This window comes from Molossus molossus, unplaced genomic scaffold, assembly GCF_014108415.1.
Source record: "Molossus molossus isolate mMolMol1 unplaced genomic scaffold, mMolMol1.p scaffold_m16_p_20, whole genome shotgun sequence".
Taxonomy (NCBI): Eukaryota; Metazoa; Chordata; class Mammalia; order Chiroptera; family Molossidae; genus Molossus; species Molossus molossus.
The window spans coordinates 37,963,672-37,984,308 of NW_023425356.1; the positions used below are offsets into that span (position 1 = coordinate 37,963,672).

At 38.6% G+C, this 20,637-nt stretch overlaps 1 protein-coding gene across 14 annotated transcripts in view; it reads left to right on the top strand.

The window, feature by feature from the left end:
* RPS6KC1 (ribosomal protein S6 kinase C1) overlaps positions 1-20,637 on the top strand; it is a 166,029-nt gene that overhangs the window by 89,898 nt on the left and 55,494 nt on the right. For 11 of the 14 annotated variants that reach the window (XR_004960884.1, XR_004960879.1, XR_004960876.1 and 8 more), the window contains one exon: positions 4,726-4,818. The exons of the other annotated variants lie outside the window; for them this stretch is intronic. Coding sequence is in view for 3 of the 11 variants with exons in the window: in XM_036272263.1 (XP_036128156.1) it covers positions 4,726-4,818 (93 nt within the window). In the remaining 8 variants the exon portion in view is untranslated. The remainder of the gene's footprint in view (positions 1-4,725; positions 4,819-20,637) is intronic. 14 annotated transcript variants of the gene reach the window in all.

The window sequence follows — 20,637 nt, forward strand, 5'->3', positions numbered from 1 at the left end:
GGGTCTCTCTGGACCGCAGGCCGATGCTCTAACTGCTGAGCCAAACCGGCCAGGGCTCATCTATTATTTTATAAGCAAGACTCAATCCCTTCTTATCTATTACCTGCTTTGTCATCTTAGACAAATTGTTTCACCTTGCTGCTTCTCTGTTTTCTCATGTAAAAAAAAAAGAGAATGTTGGACTTGATCTCTGTCTCTTTCTGTTCTTAAAATTCTGTGGATTTATGTTTCATTTTGCCATCTGAAAAAAGGAATAGATCTATAGGGATTCTACCCAATTTAAACGCTGCATATAAGAAATATAGGATTTTTTATTGATGATTTTATTTCATGATCTTGCTTTGTTCATTTCTTTGATCTTAAACTTTTATAGCTGGTTAAAGTAGAAAGAGAACTTTAATGATTACTTTACCTTTGGTCTTTCACCATTACAATTTCACTATTCCTGTCTTTGCAAAAGTAACCTTATTAAATCACTGTTTTCATTGGGTTGTTTCTCATACAAAAGCTTGTTTTCTAGACTCTGGAGAATATAGTTTAGACTTTTCTTCCTGGCATTCAAGGCCTGTGAAAACAGACTGACCCTAACTATGTAATTTTATTTTCCTCTGTTCTACAGTTAGACCATTTTCCCCCAACCATGCCAGTTGCCTTTCAATCCAATAGGTAATATCCTTTTCCTAACCTAGCTTCTGCAAAGACTTTAAAATCACTTTACTTTCACTTCTTTCTGCGAACATTTTATCATATACTAACTAGTGACTTGTCTCTGTTGTCTTGTATTTTTACCAAAAGTTGTAGTTATTTAACTTTTATGTATTTGGCTCATCTCCTCAAATAAACTGTAAACTTCTTGAACTTAGCAACTGTGCCTTTTTTTTTTTTTTTTGGTTAATCCTCACCCGAGGATATTTTTCCATTGAATTTTAGATAGAGTAGAAGGGAAGGAGAGAGAAACATTGACTGTTTGCCTCCTGCATGACACTGACTGGGGCCAGGGATTGAAACTGCAACCCAGGTACATGCCCTTGATTGGGAATTGAACCTGACACCCCTTGGTCTGAGGGCCAGTGCACTAACCATTTAACCAACTGGCCAGGGCAGTAATTATTTATTGAAAGGTACAGTAGAACTTTTGTAGTTTGCTATCTTTGCTCTTGAGATTGCTGAAATGAACTGATAATTTTCTTTTGGAAACTGATAGATCCAATGACATCAGTGAATAAGAATGTATAAGTAGCCCTGGCTGGGTTGCTCAGTTGGTTAGAGCGTTGTACTAATACACCAAGGTTTGATCTCCAGTCAGGGCACATGTAAGAATTAACCAAAGAATGCATAAATAAGTGGATCAATGAATCTCTCTCTTTTTCTCTCTTTTCTTCTCTTCCCTTCTCCCTTTTTCCTCTAAAATCAATGAATAAAAATTTAGAAAAAGAAGGTACAAGTAGGAGATAGGGATGTTGGATACATTTGGCTGTATTTTCAGAGATGAATATAATGGATAAATTATCACTTAAAATATTCCCTTTCCGCATATAAATTTTCCTCAATGTTTCTTTTACCAAAATCACAAGCACTTTTTCTTTCTCTTTCTCTCTCTTTCTTTCTCCTCACCCAAGGATATGTTCATTGATTTCAGAGGGGGGCAGGGAGAAACAGAAAAACATCCATGTGAGAGAGAAACATCAGTCAGTTGCCTTCCATAAGCATCCTAACTGGGAATCGAACCCGAAACCTAGGTATGTGCCCTGACCAGGAATTGAACCTGCAACCTTTTGGTGCACAGGATGACACTCCAACCAACTGAGCTTCTGGCTGGGGCCTTATTCTCTCTTGTTAATAAAGTAGAGGGAAGTGATTTTTAATGGTCAGACTGTGTTGTGTAGTAGAAAGACTGAAAACAGTAGAGCTGGGTCTAGACTAGGACCTTCCACCGCTCTTTCTGACCACGAACACTCAGCAGTTCTGAGCTTTGCTTTATCTATCTGTAGAATGAGGATTATAATAACTTCTTGTAAGTACTCCACTCAGGGCAGGGTGAAGGATCAAGATTAAATGATGTGAAATAAGACAGAAGAGACTATTTCTGTTATATGTCTATTAACATACCCTGCTAAATGTTTTTGTATCCTTAAAAATTCTCCTTGGATTTTTAACTTCTAGGGAGGTAGAGATGTATCTGTTTTTATTTTTATTTTTATTTTATTTTTTTATGTCATCTAGCTCAGCATTTCATTAAATATTAAATAATTATTATTTGAAACATATCCTAGAGATATAAATTAAATGAATTTTAAACAATTATTATTCAATCTAGTTGCTGTTATCACCAACGTTCTCAAGTTCAGTGTTTTTAAAAAGTTGTCTTCTTTTTTAAATAAAACACTACTTCCCCAGGCATATTGAAATTAGTATTTTCTTGCTGAACCTAAATATAAACAAATAAAGAAATGAAAGCAATTATAATTGCTTTTAGATAATTTCACAAGTAAAATTTTTCATTTTGAAACGATACCTAATTTATCTATGCAATCTCCCCTCTCTTGTTTCTCTCCTCTCTTTCTCCTTCTTTTCTATTCTGTTCTTCCTCTCTCTTTTCAACTAAAAGGCATTGTGAATGCAAAGACAAATAAGGTGTGTTTCCTGTTCTCAGGGACCTTCCTATCTGGTGATGTTGTTCTGCACCAGGACTTGAAGAAATACTAAGAATGGTTTCTCAGTAACTGTAAATCATGACAGTTGATTAATCAGGATATTTATCTTCCACTCGTTGGGGAAACTTGTTTCCTATATAGTCTAATAGATTTCTGACAACAAAAAGGTCTGCTTTGAGGATATAATAAAGCTTTGTGTCTCCTGTCATCCTTTGCAGCGTCACCATTTTATTTTATTTTATTTATCTATTTTTAAATAGGTTTTTATTGATTTTTTTTTAGAGAGAGGAATGGAGAGAGAGAGGTAGAAACATCAAAGTGAGAGAAAAACGTTGAATGACTGCCTTCTGCATTCCCCCTACTGGGGAGCGAGCCTGCAACCCGAGCATGTGCCCTGACCAGGAATCGACCCGGGACCTCTCAGTCCATGGGACAATGCTCATTCCACTGAGCCACATCTACCAGGCTGCAGCGTCACCATTTTAATATAAGGATTAATGTAGCACTGCTTTCTGGTTATAAATGTGAAATGGAGGTGTCTTTGGAGATTATCAAGTCTAATTGTTATTGGAGAAATCTGTGGGTCCAATTTCCCCACCACTAGTGGGAGTGGGTTCTTGGGGCGCCACTGGAATAAGCATTTTCAGAGGCCCCCATGGGAGAATGAGATGTGGTAAAATACTTTATTTTTGTGGAGTTACTTTCCTTGGGTTCCAAAGTCCTGGTTTCCTTAATCCAGTCCTGGAAAAGGGGCAAGTGTGGGTTTAGCAGAGCTAGAAGTAGGGCCAGGGTCCAGAGTTTCCATTCCATGGTGGAGCTGGATCTGGCGTAGCATCAGGCATCAGGCTAGATTCAGTCCATCGGTTCATTGTGTGGAGTCCACGTGGCCGTAGGCCACTTGGTCGAATACAGAGTGTGAGAGCTGAGCAAGCCAGGAGTAAGATGCAAGCGGCCAGAGAGAGAGGGAGCTTTCTTTGTCTAGGAGGTTAAGTATTCAGATTTCATGCCCTTGCAGTGGCCACGCCTATTCCCAGGTGTGACTGACAGGTAAGCATTGGGCATGCATTTAAACTGTCGCTGTCTAGTCCTTTTCCCATCGATCTGCGATCTGCGGGGAATAGACCTGGAGAGTGTTAACTGCAGCTTCCTGGCAAAGCTGTATAAATGGCATGCCTTATTTTCTAGTCGCCCCTTTACTCCTTTCTTGTTACTTAATAACAAGGTTATTTACAGTATCATAATGTCTTAATTTACTGATAAGGAAAAACTAAGATCAATGGATGGGAAATTAGGATTATTCTTTTTTTGTGTGTAGTACCGAAATATGCCCTCCTGTGTTCACTGGTCTTTTTGGACATTTTGTAGCTAATGGACTAAGTTTTCCACATCACAGATTTTCAAATATTTAAAGTTTTTTTCTTTCTCCTGTAAATAATCTCTTTTCTAGCTTAAACAATTTTAGTTCTAATAATTATTGGTTTTATGGTGGAGTTTCTTAGTTTTTCGGTATTGTTGACAGTTCTCCTGGTTGAACTTGAATCTGCTAGCCCCACTTAACATACATACTATGTATTGAAAAGTAACATAAATGAACTATAGTTTCATGATGAGAGAAAATGACTTGTGTTCCCTCACTCCCTAAATTTATTATTACATTGTTTTTAGTTCTCCGTTCTAAATTACTCTTGAGCAATCTGGGGTAGATATAAACATAAGGCTGTGATTAATTGTAGGCTCAGTTATTCATTTGTTACCAAGTTTCATGATAGTTATTCAGTTCTGAACTGAATTATTATGCTAGAAACTATGAGCTCATTAATTTTTCTTTTAAAAATGTTATCATGATTTATTTACTTGCAACTTTTTTCTTGCTTTTCCTTTTTGATTTTCTTTATTTTTGATTTTGTTATTTTTTTAATTTTACATTACAGACAAACAGAAACTTCTTTCATCTTTCCATTCTCTGATTTATGATAAATTTACTTTCCTTTGGCCTGGCATTTGCTTCAGCAGGCAGTCTTCCTTCAAGTACCTCCCTGATTGATGTATAATCTTTGATATCTTCCATTAGCCTCCAGGATCACTAAGTTCAAGGCCCCCTTGGAACCTAAGGAGCCCTGCCGAGGAGCTGAAGGCCTTCAGAGTCCTTGGGGTGATTGACAAGGTAATTCTTCAGTGCCTCTTCAAGAGTTCAGTCATAAATTGACTGCATGCTGACATTATGTCTTTGAAGCTTTGGATCTTAAGGATATGAAACAAAAGGAGAAAATGACTCAAATGCATCTGCACTTTAAAATAACAAAAGCAGAAGAGAAAAAGCTTTTATCTAAGCAATTCATGTAAGGTCATGCAAAATATATTGGAACTAAAGAAGAAGGTGCGTATTTATTGGCATTCAGTCGAGGAGGGGTTTGGTTTTTTTTTTAAACCTGTTATAGCAGGGTAAAGTTACACTTTGTATTAGTTACAAAAACTTGGAGTCAGTAAGTTGTTCAGCATTAACTGTTGTCAATCTAATTAGTCACAAAGAAAAGTGGCATCCTCCCAGTTACTACTATTTATTGGACACCCACTATGTGTCAGACCACATATTAGGCATTTTCTATAAAACATCTTATTTAATTCATTTAATTCTTTTCACAACTCTTTATTTGCATTTTGGTGGGAAAATTAAGTTTAAAACAGGTTAAGTAACTTGCCCAAAGATCACACAGCTAATTGAGCATAGTGTGGGAATTCAAACCTAGATCTTTGTGACTTAAAAGCTGTGCTTTTTCTAATACACTTAACCCCCCGGTCCCCCCCCCCAACACATTATTTTATATTTGGAACAAATAAACTAGCAGAGCTGTCTGCCATTGAATTCTCCCAGTTTGCTGACATCTTGGATGTGTCAAACATGAACCGTTCTGGGCCCCTTAGAGAGTTTACAAGTGTAACTTAAAAACCATACACAATCAACTGTGTTTTAAATATATTTGATCAACCACTCCTTTTACCTTTCAAAGTCAAAGAAAATGCCTAGGTTAATGTTAAGGTATAAATTAATGTAGATCTTTTTTTACATTAAACATCTTGTATGAAGCACCTTAGTGGTTTGTAAGTTACTGAGTGAGTACCGCTTGTGTTCTAAAGCATGCATGGGATTTCATGCTAAACTGGAACAACGTGCAGTATTTTGCAGGTAATGTGGACAGTAATTTATAGTTTCAGGTATTCCAAAAGGAATGTTAGGTTGGATATTATATGAAGCTGTCTGTGTTGTATGAAATTCTTAAAAACATTTTTTTTCCCAAATAAATTTATATGACTGAATTTTGAACTTAAGGAATTCTAAGGAGTTGGACTTTAAAGCTTGAAATAATGCCTTAACCATGTTATCTGTAGCTTTTTCAGAGCATTCAGTTTGAGAGTGCAGAATAGGAATTGAATAGTTCCTAGGTTCTGGATTTCTGTGCAGGCAAATAAACGTTTTTGATGTATAGTGTCTGCTCCCTCTCTTAGACCTGTTTGTTTAGACAAAGTGTGTCCTTTGTGCTCTAATTATGAGTAAATCACCTTGAAGTCCTCATTTATTCAACTAAGGAAGGTGGAGGGAATTCCTAAAGTCTTTGCTGAGGCATAATTCATTACTATTGTTACTCTGTTACCCTGGGAAGTGTATTTGGTGTTTAGAAGGTGACATTTAACTTTTCTAAGTAGAGATAAAGAAATATGTATGGGAATTAAATAAGCATTATTATTATTTTAAATTATTTATTGATTTTAGGGAGGGGCAGGGAGGGAGGGGGAGAGAGAGGGAGACAGAGAGACAGAGGGACAGAGAGAGACAGAGACCTTGATTTTGTTGTTCCACTGATTTGTGCATTTGTTGGTTGGTTCTTGTATGTGCCCTGACTGGGTATTGAACCCACAACGTTGGAATATCAGGACAGTGTTCATCACTTGAGCTACCCAGATAGGGTTGGGAATTAAATAACCTTTGTGAATAATCTTTTAAAATTTGCCCAACAGTCTCTACTTTGCAAGAATATGAATAGGTAGATTTTTAAATTTTTGAATTGTTTTTTTTTAACATGAATTACTATCCACTGTACCGAAGAAAACCTAAAGTTTGGGTCTTACAAGCATCAAGTTTGGAAGAGAAATGTTGAATAAATGCAAATGGCTAGAAAATGCACAGGACATGTTAATTTAGCCCATATAGAACACAATATCTCTGATTCTATTTCATTATAGTATTTGTTCTTTATGAGTTATTTTGAGTGTTATTGTCTTTTAACTTAGGAAAAAAAAATTTCGCTAGGATAGGATCTTATAAACTTTTATATAGAAAGTAGATAAAGTAGATTAATATCTAGACTGTAAGCTCTTGAGAACAAGATTTTGTCTTTCTTGTTCATATCTATACTCTCAATACCTAGAATCATACCTGGCACATAATGGGCATTCAATAATGAATGAATGAATGAATGAATGAATGAATGAATGAATGAATTTAAACTTAATAACTTTAAATACTATGTTATATATAGAGTGACACCTACTGGTATAATATGAGACTGTTACCTACTAGCACTGTTCAAGACACTTAGGTGTCCACACAGACAGTAATTCCATAGCTATATCTTGGTTTAGTAATCAAAGGTAAATAAGTGACTTTCTATTCTTTAATTGGGATTAGGAAATTCTTCATTAACATATATATGCAATAAGAAATTTAAGCATTAGGGCTCTTGCATTCTAAATAAACTGGTGTCCATGCAGAAGCAAGAATGATAAGCTGGTGAAGGCCCTCCAAATCATATCGTATGCAGGACAGCTGAAAAATGAGTGATGGTTAACTTGAGAAAAACATCTGTGGTGGTTATATTTTTGAGGGCTATCCAGTATGGAGGGACTATATGATGTTTTGTTCAAATCTCAAGGATGAAAGGGGACATTATGCCAGAACAACATCTGGGACAAACCAGGGTGTCTGATTTTCCTGGGAGAAAGGTAGTAAGGGATGAGACTTGTTTGTTAATATCCTTATAGGATACAATTAGAACTAAGTGAGTATAACTTGTCAAAATTTTGGCCAATGATTAGAGATACCTTTCAAGAATTAGGCTTGACCAAAGGCAGTCTGGATTCCTTTTTATTTGTTTCATGTCATTAGAGATATTCAAGTGAAGGCTGCAGTATCATTGGTGAGGATATTATAGAAGGAATTCAAGCATTGAATGGTTTTTTTTTTTTTTTTTTAATCCTCACCCGAGGACATTTTTCCATTTTTTGTTCAGGTAGAGTGGGAGGGAGAGAGAGGAACAGAAGAGAGAGAGAGAAACATCGATGTGAAAGGAACACATCGAGTGGCTGCCACCCGCACAACCGACCAGGGCCGGGGACAAACTGCAACCGAGGTACGCGCCCCTAGCGGGAACCGAACCCGGGTCTCTCAGGACCGCAGGCCAACGCTCTAACCGCTGAGCCAAACCGGCCAGGGCGAATGGGTTTTTTTTTAATGGAGAGAGAGAGAGAGGAAGATGATGAGAGAGAGAGAGAGAGAGGGAGGCATCAGTTTGTTGTTTCACTTATTCATGTATTCATTGGTTGATTCTTGTATGTGCCCTGACCAGGGATTGAACCCATAACCTCGGTGTATCAGGACGACACTCTTAACTAACTGAGCTACCCAGCCTGGGCCTGGATTTTTACATTATATAACTTTTAAAGATTTCTTTTAGACCTCAGATTTATTTACACTTAATCTTCATGTAGTAATAGCAGGGGAAAATAGAACTTAGTGGAAATACCACACTCAGGTGAGAAGGATGAATCGCCGTTGTTTTCATATACATTTGTGCGTGAGTGCAGACTTTTGTGTTTGTGACAGATATGAATATATAGGGTGTGCATGTGTTTGTGTGTATAAAGATTGTTTTTTATACACACTACAAAGGTAATTTGCAGTTGAGTAGAAGTCTGGATTGTTAGTTTAACTGGTAATAGGGTGTCCAAATGATGGGACAGTTTCTGATAAAGTTTATTATTGTATATCCTGGTTTTCATATTGTGCTACAGCTATATGAGATGTCACCATTAGGAGAAGCTGGGTAAAGTGTACTTGGGACTCTGCTATTTTTGCAACTTCCTGTGAGTTTCAAAAAATGTTTTCTTTTTCTTTTCTCTTTTTTTAATAATTAGGAGGAACACTGACTTGAACACCAGAGTAATAATGCCAAGATGGTTTGTGTGTAGCCAGAGTCATACAACATGTGGGTATGCAGATGATACTCACAGGGTTAACCATTGAAGATGGTAGGGCTGGACAGCCCAAATTCATTGCCACTCCTTGGAAAACAACTTCACTTAGGATGCTTTATAAATTGTTGGTAGAAGATATGCCTCATATTTTGTAAACCTATCACTATTTATTATGTCAAATACCTAGACATTTTGTAATCAGGATGGCTTCCCGACTTTATTTGATGCTTGCCAGGCAGAATTCTTAGTTTGACTTGCCACTGGAAAAATATAGGAATTTCTGTTCTGTAGCTAAAATACGATGGAGAAAATTTGTGGAGATTGTTCAAATTGAGTAGCTGTTGAGAGATTGGCCCTTATATTTTTCGGGCTTCTAAGTCATATTCTCTGTGATGACGTATGGAAAAACTGTCCTCGTTGGGAACACAGCATCAGTATTTGGATCTCTGCTCACTAAGGGAACACTGAGTTGAACTGGATTGATAGGAATCTGTTCTTTATCTAAACAGGGTGGCAGAAGTATTACCTAGTATCTTTAAAGATATTAAATTACAGGTGTTGACTTTTGCTTTTAGAAAAATAGAGTTGAAGTCCTTTCCCTATTTTTCTGCTAAGTACAACTAAAAACTCTGGATATTATATAGAAAACAAACACAAAAAGACTCTGAAAAGTGGAGAGTAGAAGGACAACTGGCTGGTGACCATGGGACTCCACGGGTTATGTGTGGATGAATCCTGCAAATTTGTTTCCCCCTCACACATTCCAGGCTAGATGTTGGAGAAAGGGCAGCTTGGAGAAGCCGACAGACAAAAATACAAACCAAACCAAACCAAACCAAAGCCTGCTCTTTCTAGCCAAAGGACTAGGAAAGGAGCAGTTTAGCAAGACAACACTTTAGACAAGAATCATTGTAGTCTAGCCAAACAGCAGAGAAAAATGTTGGCCCTACATCACACCACCAGCAAAGGCCATGAGGGCACCTGGACTTTCATCCTCGCATGGCCGGAATGAGTTTCCCATCTCTCCATGGGGGTGGTGTTTGGGGAGCCTGGACTTTTAGGACCCCTGGTGGTAAAGAGCCCCCTCTCCCTCCTTTCCTCACGGGGAAGTGGCAGAGGAGGCCAGGTAGAGATTTCAGATTTGATCACTGCCCAGTAGCAATGAAGCCACCGCACGTGGTGTCAGTGGAGGCCAAGAGAGGAGCATTGCTGAGGCCCCTTTTTCTTTCCCAGCCAGCGTGGTGTCAGCCCCACCCAGCAGCAACCAGGAGCCCCATCTTTTCTCCCGCATATATCCGTGAAGACAGAACGGGGAACCTGAACTCCCAACCCTCCTGGGAGTAACAAACTGGTTATCTCCTTCCTATCAGGATGGTGTCAGGGGAGGGCCGCTAAATAAAACATTTAAATAAGATCCAGAGTCTCATAATATAATATTCAAAATGTCCAGGTTTCCGTAGAAAATCATTGAGAAAAGGCAACCAGCGGCTTCCAACACCGAGATGACAGAGATGTTCGCCATCTCCCAGGATCTGCAAACAGCCATCATGAAATGCTTCATGGAGTAACTGCAGACACACGTGAAACCAACAAAAAACAGGAAGTCTCAGCAAAGAAACAGAAGGTGTAAAGAAAACCCAAATGGAAATCTTAGAACCAAAAAACACAATGAGAGGGGAATAACACCCCAATGGACTCAACAGCAGAATGGATAGGACAGAGAAAATAGTGCATTTGAATGTGGAATAATAGAAACTCTCTGATCCCAGTAGAGAGAAATAGGCTGGGAGGAAATGGACAGAGACTCAGGAACCTATGAGGCTAACACCAAAAGTTCTCACATTCCTGTCACTGGGGTTGCAGATGTGAAGGAGAAAGAGGGTGGCGCTAAAAAGTATTCGAAGAAATAAAATGCTACAGATTGAAGAAGTGAATCTCAAACAGGATAAATCCAAACAAATCCATGGCAAGGCACATCATAGTGAAACTTCTAAAAAGTACGGACAAGAAAACGTGGAAGCAGCACAAGAGAAGCAACACTTTACTCACAGAGGACAAACAGTTTGAATGACCGTGGATTTCTCATCAGAACCCTTCGTGCCATAAGGACAGCACACCATTTCTTCAGCGCTGCAAACACCCGGCTCTGTAAAGACCCTTCCAGTCTCCTCCTAGGGATCTGGACCAGCAGCGTCCTGGGAGCTGGGGACCGTGTCCGCACCAGTTCGGTGTGCAGGTGTTCATACAGTGCTGCAGTTTCAGTCCCACTCCTCAGTCCACCTCCAGCAGTCAGGTGTCTGGCTCCACGTCGCTAGAGAGGGAACCTCTGGTCTTCCGAGAGGCAGGAGAGGGCAGCCGCCTGGCCGGCTGTGTAGCGGCACAGAATGTGTGGACTGTCCCCAGCCCTCCCGTTCGCAGGAGGCCCTGCAGTTCTGCAGTAAGAACTGTCTTGCCTTTTGTTGTTTTTCACCTCTAGACATTTGGCATCTGTTTTCTGTCTGCCAAAATGTTGCCATTTTTTCATCTCTCTCTTGTCTGTGGTTATTCTGTATCTTTTAAAATTTGTTTACTGTTATTCATTGGAGTTTTAAGGGAGGTATTTAAGAGAATGTTACATTTAACACATTATGTAGTCCTCTCAGTTTCATGGCATTCATAACTTGATCCACGTGTCTTTGTTGACCTTTTTCAAGTTGTTAAAATTTTTAAATCAAATAGTACAGAGTCCTGTAGGTGACTGATGGCTAGAGTAACTATTTCAGGTTGACCCAGCACCCTCTGGGTACTGCTAGTTACATTGAAGCCATTTTCCTTCAGCTGTGTTTCAAGTTAAAGTTTAGGCATCCCCAAACTATTTCTAAGTTTAAAGGTGAACACTATTTTCTTATTCCCTTTTAAGATGTACTATTATTCACCCCAGTCTAATTTTTCTCCAGATCATCGTCAACACTGCTGCCAGGGTAATTTATAAAAACAAACTACAGCCAGTGTGGCTCAGTGGTTGAGCGTCGGCCCATGCACCAAGAGGTCACCGGTTCGATTCCCGGTCAGGGCACATGCCCAGGTTGTGGGCCAAATCCCCAGTGGGGGGCATGTAGGAGCGGCCATTCGATGTTCTCTCTCATTGATGTTTCCATCTTTCTCTCTCTCCCTCTCCCTTCCTCTCTCTCTAAAATCAATAAAGAAAAAAAAATTTTAAAAATTAACTGCAAGTGATCTTTCTAAAACTAATAACCCTCTTGCTTAAAATCCTTTACTACCTTCACATAGTTTCTAGGCTAACATTCAAACGTCTTATGAAGCCTTTGCAGTCTGGCCCCTGCTTTCTCTGTTGATTCCCAACTTGTTTCTTCCCCCTTCCCCAGACCACCACAGCGTGCTCTCTTGGTCACAGACCTGCTGAACCTGTAAGGTATGCAAGCATCATATTTCACACATGATGTACCCCTCTATCTGGAGTGACTTCTCCTTTGCTTCCTCAATTTCTTCTATTTCTTAATTATTGTTTTCTCTTGGAAGCCTCCTTTGCTGTCTGATTTAAATATCTTTTACTGTGTCCTTTTTTGTTTTCTTCTTTAATCCTCACCCAAGGATATTTTTCTATTTATCTTCAGATAGAGTGGGAGGGAGGAGAGAGAGGGAGGGAGAGAGGGAGAGGGAGAGGGGGAAAGAGAGAGAGAGAAGCAAGAGAGAAACATCAAAGTGAGAGGGACACCTTGACTGGTTGCCTCCCGCACGACCCCGACCAGGCTCAGGGATGAACCGCAACCAAGGTATGTGCCCTTGACTGGCATAGAACCCTTGACTCTGGTCTGCTGGTTGACGCTTCAACCGCTGAGCCAAACCGACCAGGGCTGTTGTGTTCTTTTAATGCCTTGAACTTATGTGTGATGGCATTCATCCATATTATGTGGCAGTTATTAGGTTTTGTGTTAATCCTCACCCGAGGATATTTTTTCATTGATTTTTTTAGATAGAGTGGAAGGGTGGGGGGCCGGGGGAGAGAAACATCAATGTGAGAGAGACACATTGATTGATTGCCTCCTGCATGACCCCGACTGAGGCCAGGAATTGAACTTGCAACCCAAGTACGTGCCCTTGAATGGGAATCTAACCCAAGACCCTTTGGTCCTCAGGCCAATGCTCTAACCACAGAGCCAAACTGGCCAGGGTTTGTGTGGTAGTTTTTAAAACTTTTAAGTTATAGCTTATTTTGTATTTGTATGGTAGCTTTTGACATTATTTCTATGCCCCCTGTGTTAAGCCTTCAATATGCCTCATGATCAAGCATTCTTTTTCTTCTTGTTAAAAAATGAACATTTAAATCTATTTTGGCACAGTTATTACAGACATCTGTTAGACAGAAAAGATAGTCTAAATCCTGTGCTCAAGATACATGTCTTTGGAGAATAAATCTCTGTAACATATCAAACGCCAGTTTAGTGACTATGTCTTATTTAATTTTGGATTCTTGGCATTAGCACAGTGACTTGCAAATAGCAGATACCCAATATATGTGTTGAAACTATTCTAATTGGCCTGTCTCCTTACCATTTCTCTGCATGCCTTTTCCATTTCTGTTTTCTCATTTATTCATTCAGAAAAAAATTTTTTTTTTTTGTTATTCCTCACCTGATCATTCAACAAAAATGTTTTGAGCTTCTGCTATGTGGCAGGGGTCACTGGAGATCTAATTGTGAATAAAACATACCTAATCTCTACCCTCTGAGAGTTTATAATCGAGTGGGAAATAGAAATAAATGGACAGTTTCAGTACAGTGTGAAAGTACTTTTGGTGGAGGAGTCTGCTCTCTTTCTAGCTTCTTCAGCTTTTTCAGTTCTTCCTTCTTGGCCATCTATATTTAGTCTATTCTTCAGGACAGCTGAAAGCTTACCTCCTCCAAAACTCCAATACATACTCATCTTGTTTTTCTTTGAATGAAGTTTAGCATTCAATTGTGCATTATTTTCACAATTGTATGATTTTAGTTGTCTTAACTGTATTGTTAACTTGTCCTAGAGGGCAGGAACCATATCTTATATTCCTTTTTATTTTCTCTGATAATAATGCCTAACTGAATACAGCGCTGACCATGCAATAAGGATTCAGTAAAAGCTTGCCGAGTAGTTGTAAAGGGAACAAAAAGAGACAGTATATGGGTTTTAAGATTTCAAATACTCAGTGAGACTACACCTCAAAATATACTACACCTGTAGGATCAGAGCAAGCGGGCAGTTTGAGCTGAAAACTGTCAGAATGTTCCTCCCCTTTCACCTTTGCTCGCAGAGCACACCTATAGATTGTTGGCAGGATACTTTGTTGCAGTCAATGGAACTGGCAGTTTGAGAATGAGCCTGTGCCTTGTGTTTCATATGTGCATTAAGATTTTTTGGAATTTTTCAGAACATGAACACATTTTATTTTTACACTAAATACATTTTCTAGGTCATTTTGAAACACTGTTCAGTTTTCATCAATGCCAGAAGTTCAGTTCCATCTGCTGTAAAAGTACAAAACTCATTAAACACATTTAAAAATAATGGCTTCCTTGCCCTTGAGGCATTTTCTTCTGAATGGCAGTCAGGCTACCTTTGACATTGGCAGCTCAGTCGGATATGTATTGATTGACTTGAAGACGTAGCTCTGTGTCTGTTATCATTATAAGATAGCATTTATTAACTGGTATACACTGTACCAATTCTGAACACTATATAAAAACTATGTAGACATACTTACTGCTTTTTAGGGCCTTCTGTTAATTTTCAGGGCTTGTAAATTAATTCAGGCATATTTATAGAACACATCTAGCAGCAGAACGAAAATATTAAACCAGGGTATGAATAGACATAGTTTATATCAGCACGAGAGTATTAGGTTTTTCTAGCAAACACAAATAAGAAGGGACCTAAAGCTAAATACAACAGACTGTACTTTTAATTGAATTAATTTTCTTCTCAATTTAAATGTCAAGTCATTATTCCAAGTGAACTTCAGAATTCAAACCGGAGAAATAGTGTAAGTGGTTTCATTATGGAATTGAATGGCATGAGCTGAACTTGGTCCTATAAAGACAGAACTTCAGAGTTTTAACCTTTTAAAAATTATTTTAATTTATTTTTCATTGATTTTTAGAGAATGAGAGAGGAAAGGGAGAAGAAGGGAGAGAGACACACCCACCTAAGCAGCAAACATCCATGGGCTGCCTCCTGCACCCCCCTGCCAGGGATGGGGTCCAGCTGGCAGCCTGGGCAGGTGCCCTGCCGGGGACGACACCCAGCCAAACTGGCCAGGGCCAGAGTTTTAGCGTCTCTTTAACACAATCTCTTTGTGGTTGTGGGCAAGTTGCTTCACAAAAACAGAAACCCGACAATCAAAACGAGAATGACAAAGGTGTAGAGATCTAGCTTTTAAAGCTTTGGATCTGAGAAGCACCTCCTAAGTGGATGTTTTCCCCAGCTCTTCAGCATTTCCGTTTTAAGCCCAATTTTTTCTGTCTTCTATATTCTGCCTTCTGCTATATTTATATGAATTTTCTTACAAAGACACACCATGTCCTTTGGAAGCAGGTTTTATGAAGTAGTAGATGTATAGGCCTAGAATTGGAAAATTTACAAAGTAAAACTCTTTCTGTGTGTGTGTGTGTGTGTGTGTCTGTCAGTCTCTATCTATCTATCTATCTATCTATCTATCTATCTATCTATCTATCTATCTATTTGACATTTTTGTGTTGGCTTTATTATTCACTAAATCATTAATCTCACATCCTAGTATAAGACATCATTGACATTGATGGCTTACATTCATTGACACCTACTAATAGAAATATAAGAAATTTTAAATTCATGTTTGCAGTTGAAATAATTACTTCTGAAGAATCTCATTTCTGGAGAATACATGTATTTTGCATTGCTAGAGGGCAGGACTGGATTTACTATTTGCCTAAAGAGGAATAATCCAGAGGTTTGGTTAAGTGACTTTTAGATGTGAAGTAGAGAAACATCTTTTAAATCCATTTTCTTTTCTGATCTTGATATTAGTCTGTCAAAGAAAACAAACTTTGCCAACCATATTTCAGTGCCCTTTTGGAGAAGTGAAACAATGCAGGCTTTGGATTTTGAGTGAATTACTTGTACTGGCAGATCTGTTGTAGTACCACCAAAATATGCTTATTTCCTTTTTCTAATTGTATGATTCATAATATATTTATAATATATCTTAGAAGATAAATCTACTCTGGTAGCATTTACTCTTTTTAGCTATCACAGTAGAAAACTGTGATCCTTAAAAAAAAAATCATCATAATTATTATTGTGGTACTGAGTATGCAAAGGCATCAATGGAGTTCGTGTGGGGATGCACACAGTGCAGTATTGTATTAGGTTATAGACATCATCCCTGGTTGCATTCAATAGGTTATGGTTGCATTCAGTTTAAGCAGACGACACGGCAAATGGGATTCATTGGCAGTTCTTATGGTACATGAATGTTTAATTATGCCCTAATTTTAAATTAATAACTAATTCCCTGTGGAACTTTTGAAGAACTTAAAATAAAAATCTGGATTTAGATTAGAATTATGCAAACTAAATGCATCTGTTGTCATTTTCAAACCAAGAATGAAAAGATGCTTTTTGCATTGTTTTCTGTAATGATTTTTTAAGCTGCATTTAAAATAATAAAGAAAAAAGCAGAAAGCAAAGCTTCGGTCTAGTAGCTCAGTTGGTTAGAGCATCATCCCGATACCCCGAGGTTGTGAGTTTGATTCCCTGGCAGGGCACATACAAGAGTCAACCAGAATCCAAAACTAAGTGGAACAACAAGTCAATGTCTCTCTCTGTCTCTCTCTGTCTCTCTCTGTCTCTCAAATCAATAAATGAAAAATTTATTTAAAAAAGCAGAAAGCATAGATGGATAAGAGAATTTCATATTAGTGAATTTCTTTTAAGATGAATATATGCCAGTTATTTAGTATTATAATTGAATGTAGCCAGGTTCTTGAGATTTTCTTTTTTTTTTTTTAAACAATTTTTTTCCCTTTATTGATTTTAGAGAGAGAGGGAGGAAGGGAGAGTCTAAGAGAGAGAGAGATAGAAACATTGATGAGAGAGAACATTGATTGGCTGCCTCCTGCATCCCCCCACTGGGAATTTGGCCCACAACTTGGGTATGTGCCCTGACCAGGAATCGAACTGGTGACCTCTTGGTGCATGGGTCGACACTCAACCCCTGAGCCACACCAACTGCACTCTTTTTTAATATTTTAAAAGACCATATTATTTGGTTTCTATATGAGGTATTGTGGCAAATGTGATCATTACCAAAAATAAATATCATTTTTTGAGTAGCCAGAAATCAGGGTTTTTAATTTGTATTTTGTGGATTTTATAAAACCTTGTCTCATAACATTTTCCTTGGGTAACATTTGGATTGTGGGTGTGATGGAACCCAGAAAACAAACCTTTTAAAATAAATTGTCTTATTTTATGACTACATAAAAATATATACCTATATTTTATTATTCATAGACAGACTGATTAAAACACCTTAAATTTTATATTTACTCATTGTATACTTATTTTGAATAAAATCAGAGGTGATTTTAAATGTGACTAGATCCCCTCCTTTTTTTAAAAAAGAAAAATCATACATTTACTTAATTTACTTAAGTAAATTTTGTTAGCAATAGTATTTCTCTTGTCTTTTTGTTCAGCCATTAGAGTCCCTTGTGACCTTGGGTACATATTCTGAGGGGTGGCTGATAGTTCGTGATGTTCTGTATTTTCTGGTAGCTTGCCTGTTGCCTGCCTCTGGGTTTGTCATCCCCCTTATGCTGACTTCGGCAGTATCTCTTCCTTCTCTTATCTTGGGGCTTTGATGCATATGTTCTGAAGGTGGCCACAGTGACTTTGGGTAGCAGCAGATGGTAAACCTTCAGGCCGCCACCGGCTATACTGGTGTTAAGTTGGAAAGTTAACGTTTGATGAAGAGTCAGTAGTGCATATGAAAGAGCTTTCACTGCTGAAATATCTTTTAATTAAGGAATTAGCATACTAAAACCTTTGCAAATGTCTGGGCATTTAAAGAAATCTAAAATTAGTTGTTTTCTTAACAAATAAATTAGTTATTTACCAGCTTAGTTTTGTGTTGATCATGCTTCCTAATGTGGTTCTCCCCCCTCCCCCCCACAGTGCAGCCCTAATATGCCTGTAGTTAAAACAGATAATTAGAGGATGTTTTTCAGGAGTTAAAGATGTTTGGATAAACATTTAAAGTTTACTGTGAATTACGGTATTTTGGATTTTAATACCTAGAAAGAAACGTGGATCTCGAGTACTACCTCCCTACAGCCTGTTTCCTGCCTTTGGCGGTGTCTGCAGGTTGTAAAGAAGCCTGAAGATCTCAGCCTGCCTCAGAGAGGTAGATTTCATCGTGTTCTGGGTTGGTTGGTGAATTTTTGACTGTCAGCAGTCCATAAAGCATTACCCTTTTTGGGTTGTTTGTTCACTTCATGTCAGTGTGGCATATTGAAAATTCTAGGGCAAATAAGACTGCTAAGACTCCATACTATGCAGCTGTAAGAAAGAAAGATCTCTTATCCTTTGAGACGATATGGAGGGACCTGGAGAGTATTATCCTAAGCGAAACAAGCCAAGCAGAGAAAGACAAATACCACGTGATCTCACTTATTTGTGGAATATAATGAACATAACAGCCTGAGGAACGGGGTAGTCCCAGAGACATGGAAGTGGGTACCCCACAGACTGACAATCCCCAGAAGGGGGGGGGGGAGATAAACCATAGAACTTATATGCATGTATGCATGAACAATGGACATGGACAACAAAGTTGGAGACAGGGCGGGGGGGGGGGGGTGGTATCAGTGAGGGAAAAAGGAGAAACATCTGTAACAAAAATAAATAAATTAAAAAATAAAAAAAGACTGCTAAGACTCCAAAGGATTTTTTTTCTGTTCTCCTTAAATCCTAGAGGTACCTTTTATATTTTTCTCTACTGAAAATAGATCCATGGGAATAGTAAATGAAAATATTCTTTTTTTTTTGTTGTTCATCATTACCCAAGTATATTTTTCCATTGATTTATAGATAGAGTGAAAGGGAGGGAGGGATAGAGAGAGAAACATTGATATGAGAGAGACACATCTACTGGTTGCTTCCTGCATAACCCTAACCGTGGCCTAGGATGGAACCTGCAACCCAGGTACGTGCCCTTGACTGGGAATCGAACCCATGACCCCTCGATCTGCGGGCCAATTCTCTAACCGCTAAGCCAAACCAGCCAGGGCTGTACAGATTCTTTACACTGGTGGTTATAAGTATCCATGTCGAATTTTACTTTTTATACTTCAGTTCTCATCAGTGAAATAACTTTTGTGAGCATATGACCACCAAGAACAGATTGGTTTCATGGCATAACATGAGAGAAGTGCCTCTACACAGTCTGTTCATGCTGATGTCTTGACGCGGCCACTTCTGATGCACTGAAGCTGCAGGCTCGCTGTCTTTGCTTTTGCAGTTGCTGGGCACGTTGCTAGTCTTCCGATGCCAAAGAAAGAGGCAGTTAGACCCCGGGCAGGGGATTGTTGGTATTAAAGGTCACCTGTTCCTTGTTTCCTGGTAGGTGAATGAAAAAATATGGAATTAATAATGAATAATTTTAGAAATACATTTTGAATATGATAAGCATACAAATGAGATGAGTTTTTAATAAATATGAATAACATTTGATTATCGTCATGTGGTATTGGGGGGAAGCAAAAGGTTTGTTGTTCAAAACCATTTGTGCAGAAAAATAATATCACCAGCTTCTGTAATGCTGCCAAGATGAGTTGTTAATAACTCACTAAAATGGTTAAGTGTGAGCTATTTTATTTTATTTTTTGCAATTTTTGTTTATTTACTTTTGTTACAGATGTTTCTCCTTTTCCCCCCCATTGACACCCTCCTCCCGATCCTGCCCCCCCCAGCATTGTTGTCTATGTCCATTGTTTACACATACATGCATATAAGTTCTGTGGTTTATCTCTTCCTCCGCCCACCCCCCCCACCCCCTCCTCTGAGGTTTGTCAGTCTGTACCCCACTTCTGTGTCTCTGGGTCTTTTTGTTCATCAGCTTGTATTTTTCATTATATGCCACAAATAAGTGAGACATTGTGATATTTGTCTTTCTCTGACTGGCTTATTTCACTTAGCATAACGCGCTCCAAGTCCCTCCATGTCGTCTCAAAGGATAAGAGATCTTTCTTTCATACAGCTGCATAGTACTCCATTGTGTATATGTACTACAGCTTTTTTATCCACTCATCTATTGCTGGACACTTGGGCTGTTTCCAGATCTTAGCAACTGTAAATAGTGCTGCTATGAACATAGGGGTGCATATATTTCTTCTGATTGATGTTTCAGGCTTCTTAGGATATATTCCTAGAAGTGAGATCACTGGGTCAAATGGCAGTTAAATTTTTAATTTTTGAGGAACCACCATATTGTTTTCCATAGTGGCTGCTCCAGTCTGCATTCCCACCAGCAGTGTACTAGAGTCCTCTTTTCTCCACACCCTTGCCAGCACTTGTTAAGTGTGAACTATTTTAAAAGAGAGTACAGTGAGTATAATCTTATTCATCTGAAACTATGTTGAGAAAACGGTCTCAAAAACTTGCATGTTTCCGCCCTGGCCGGTTTGGCTCAGCGGTTAGAGCGTCGACCTGCGGTCCTGAG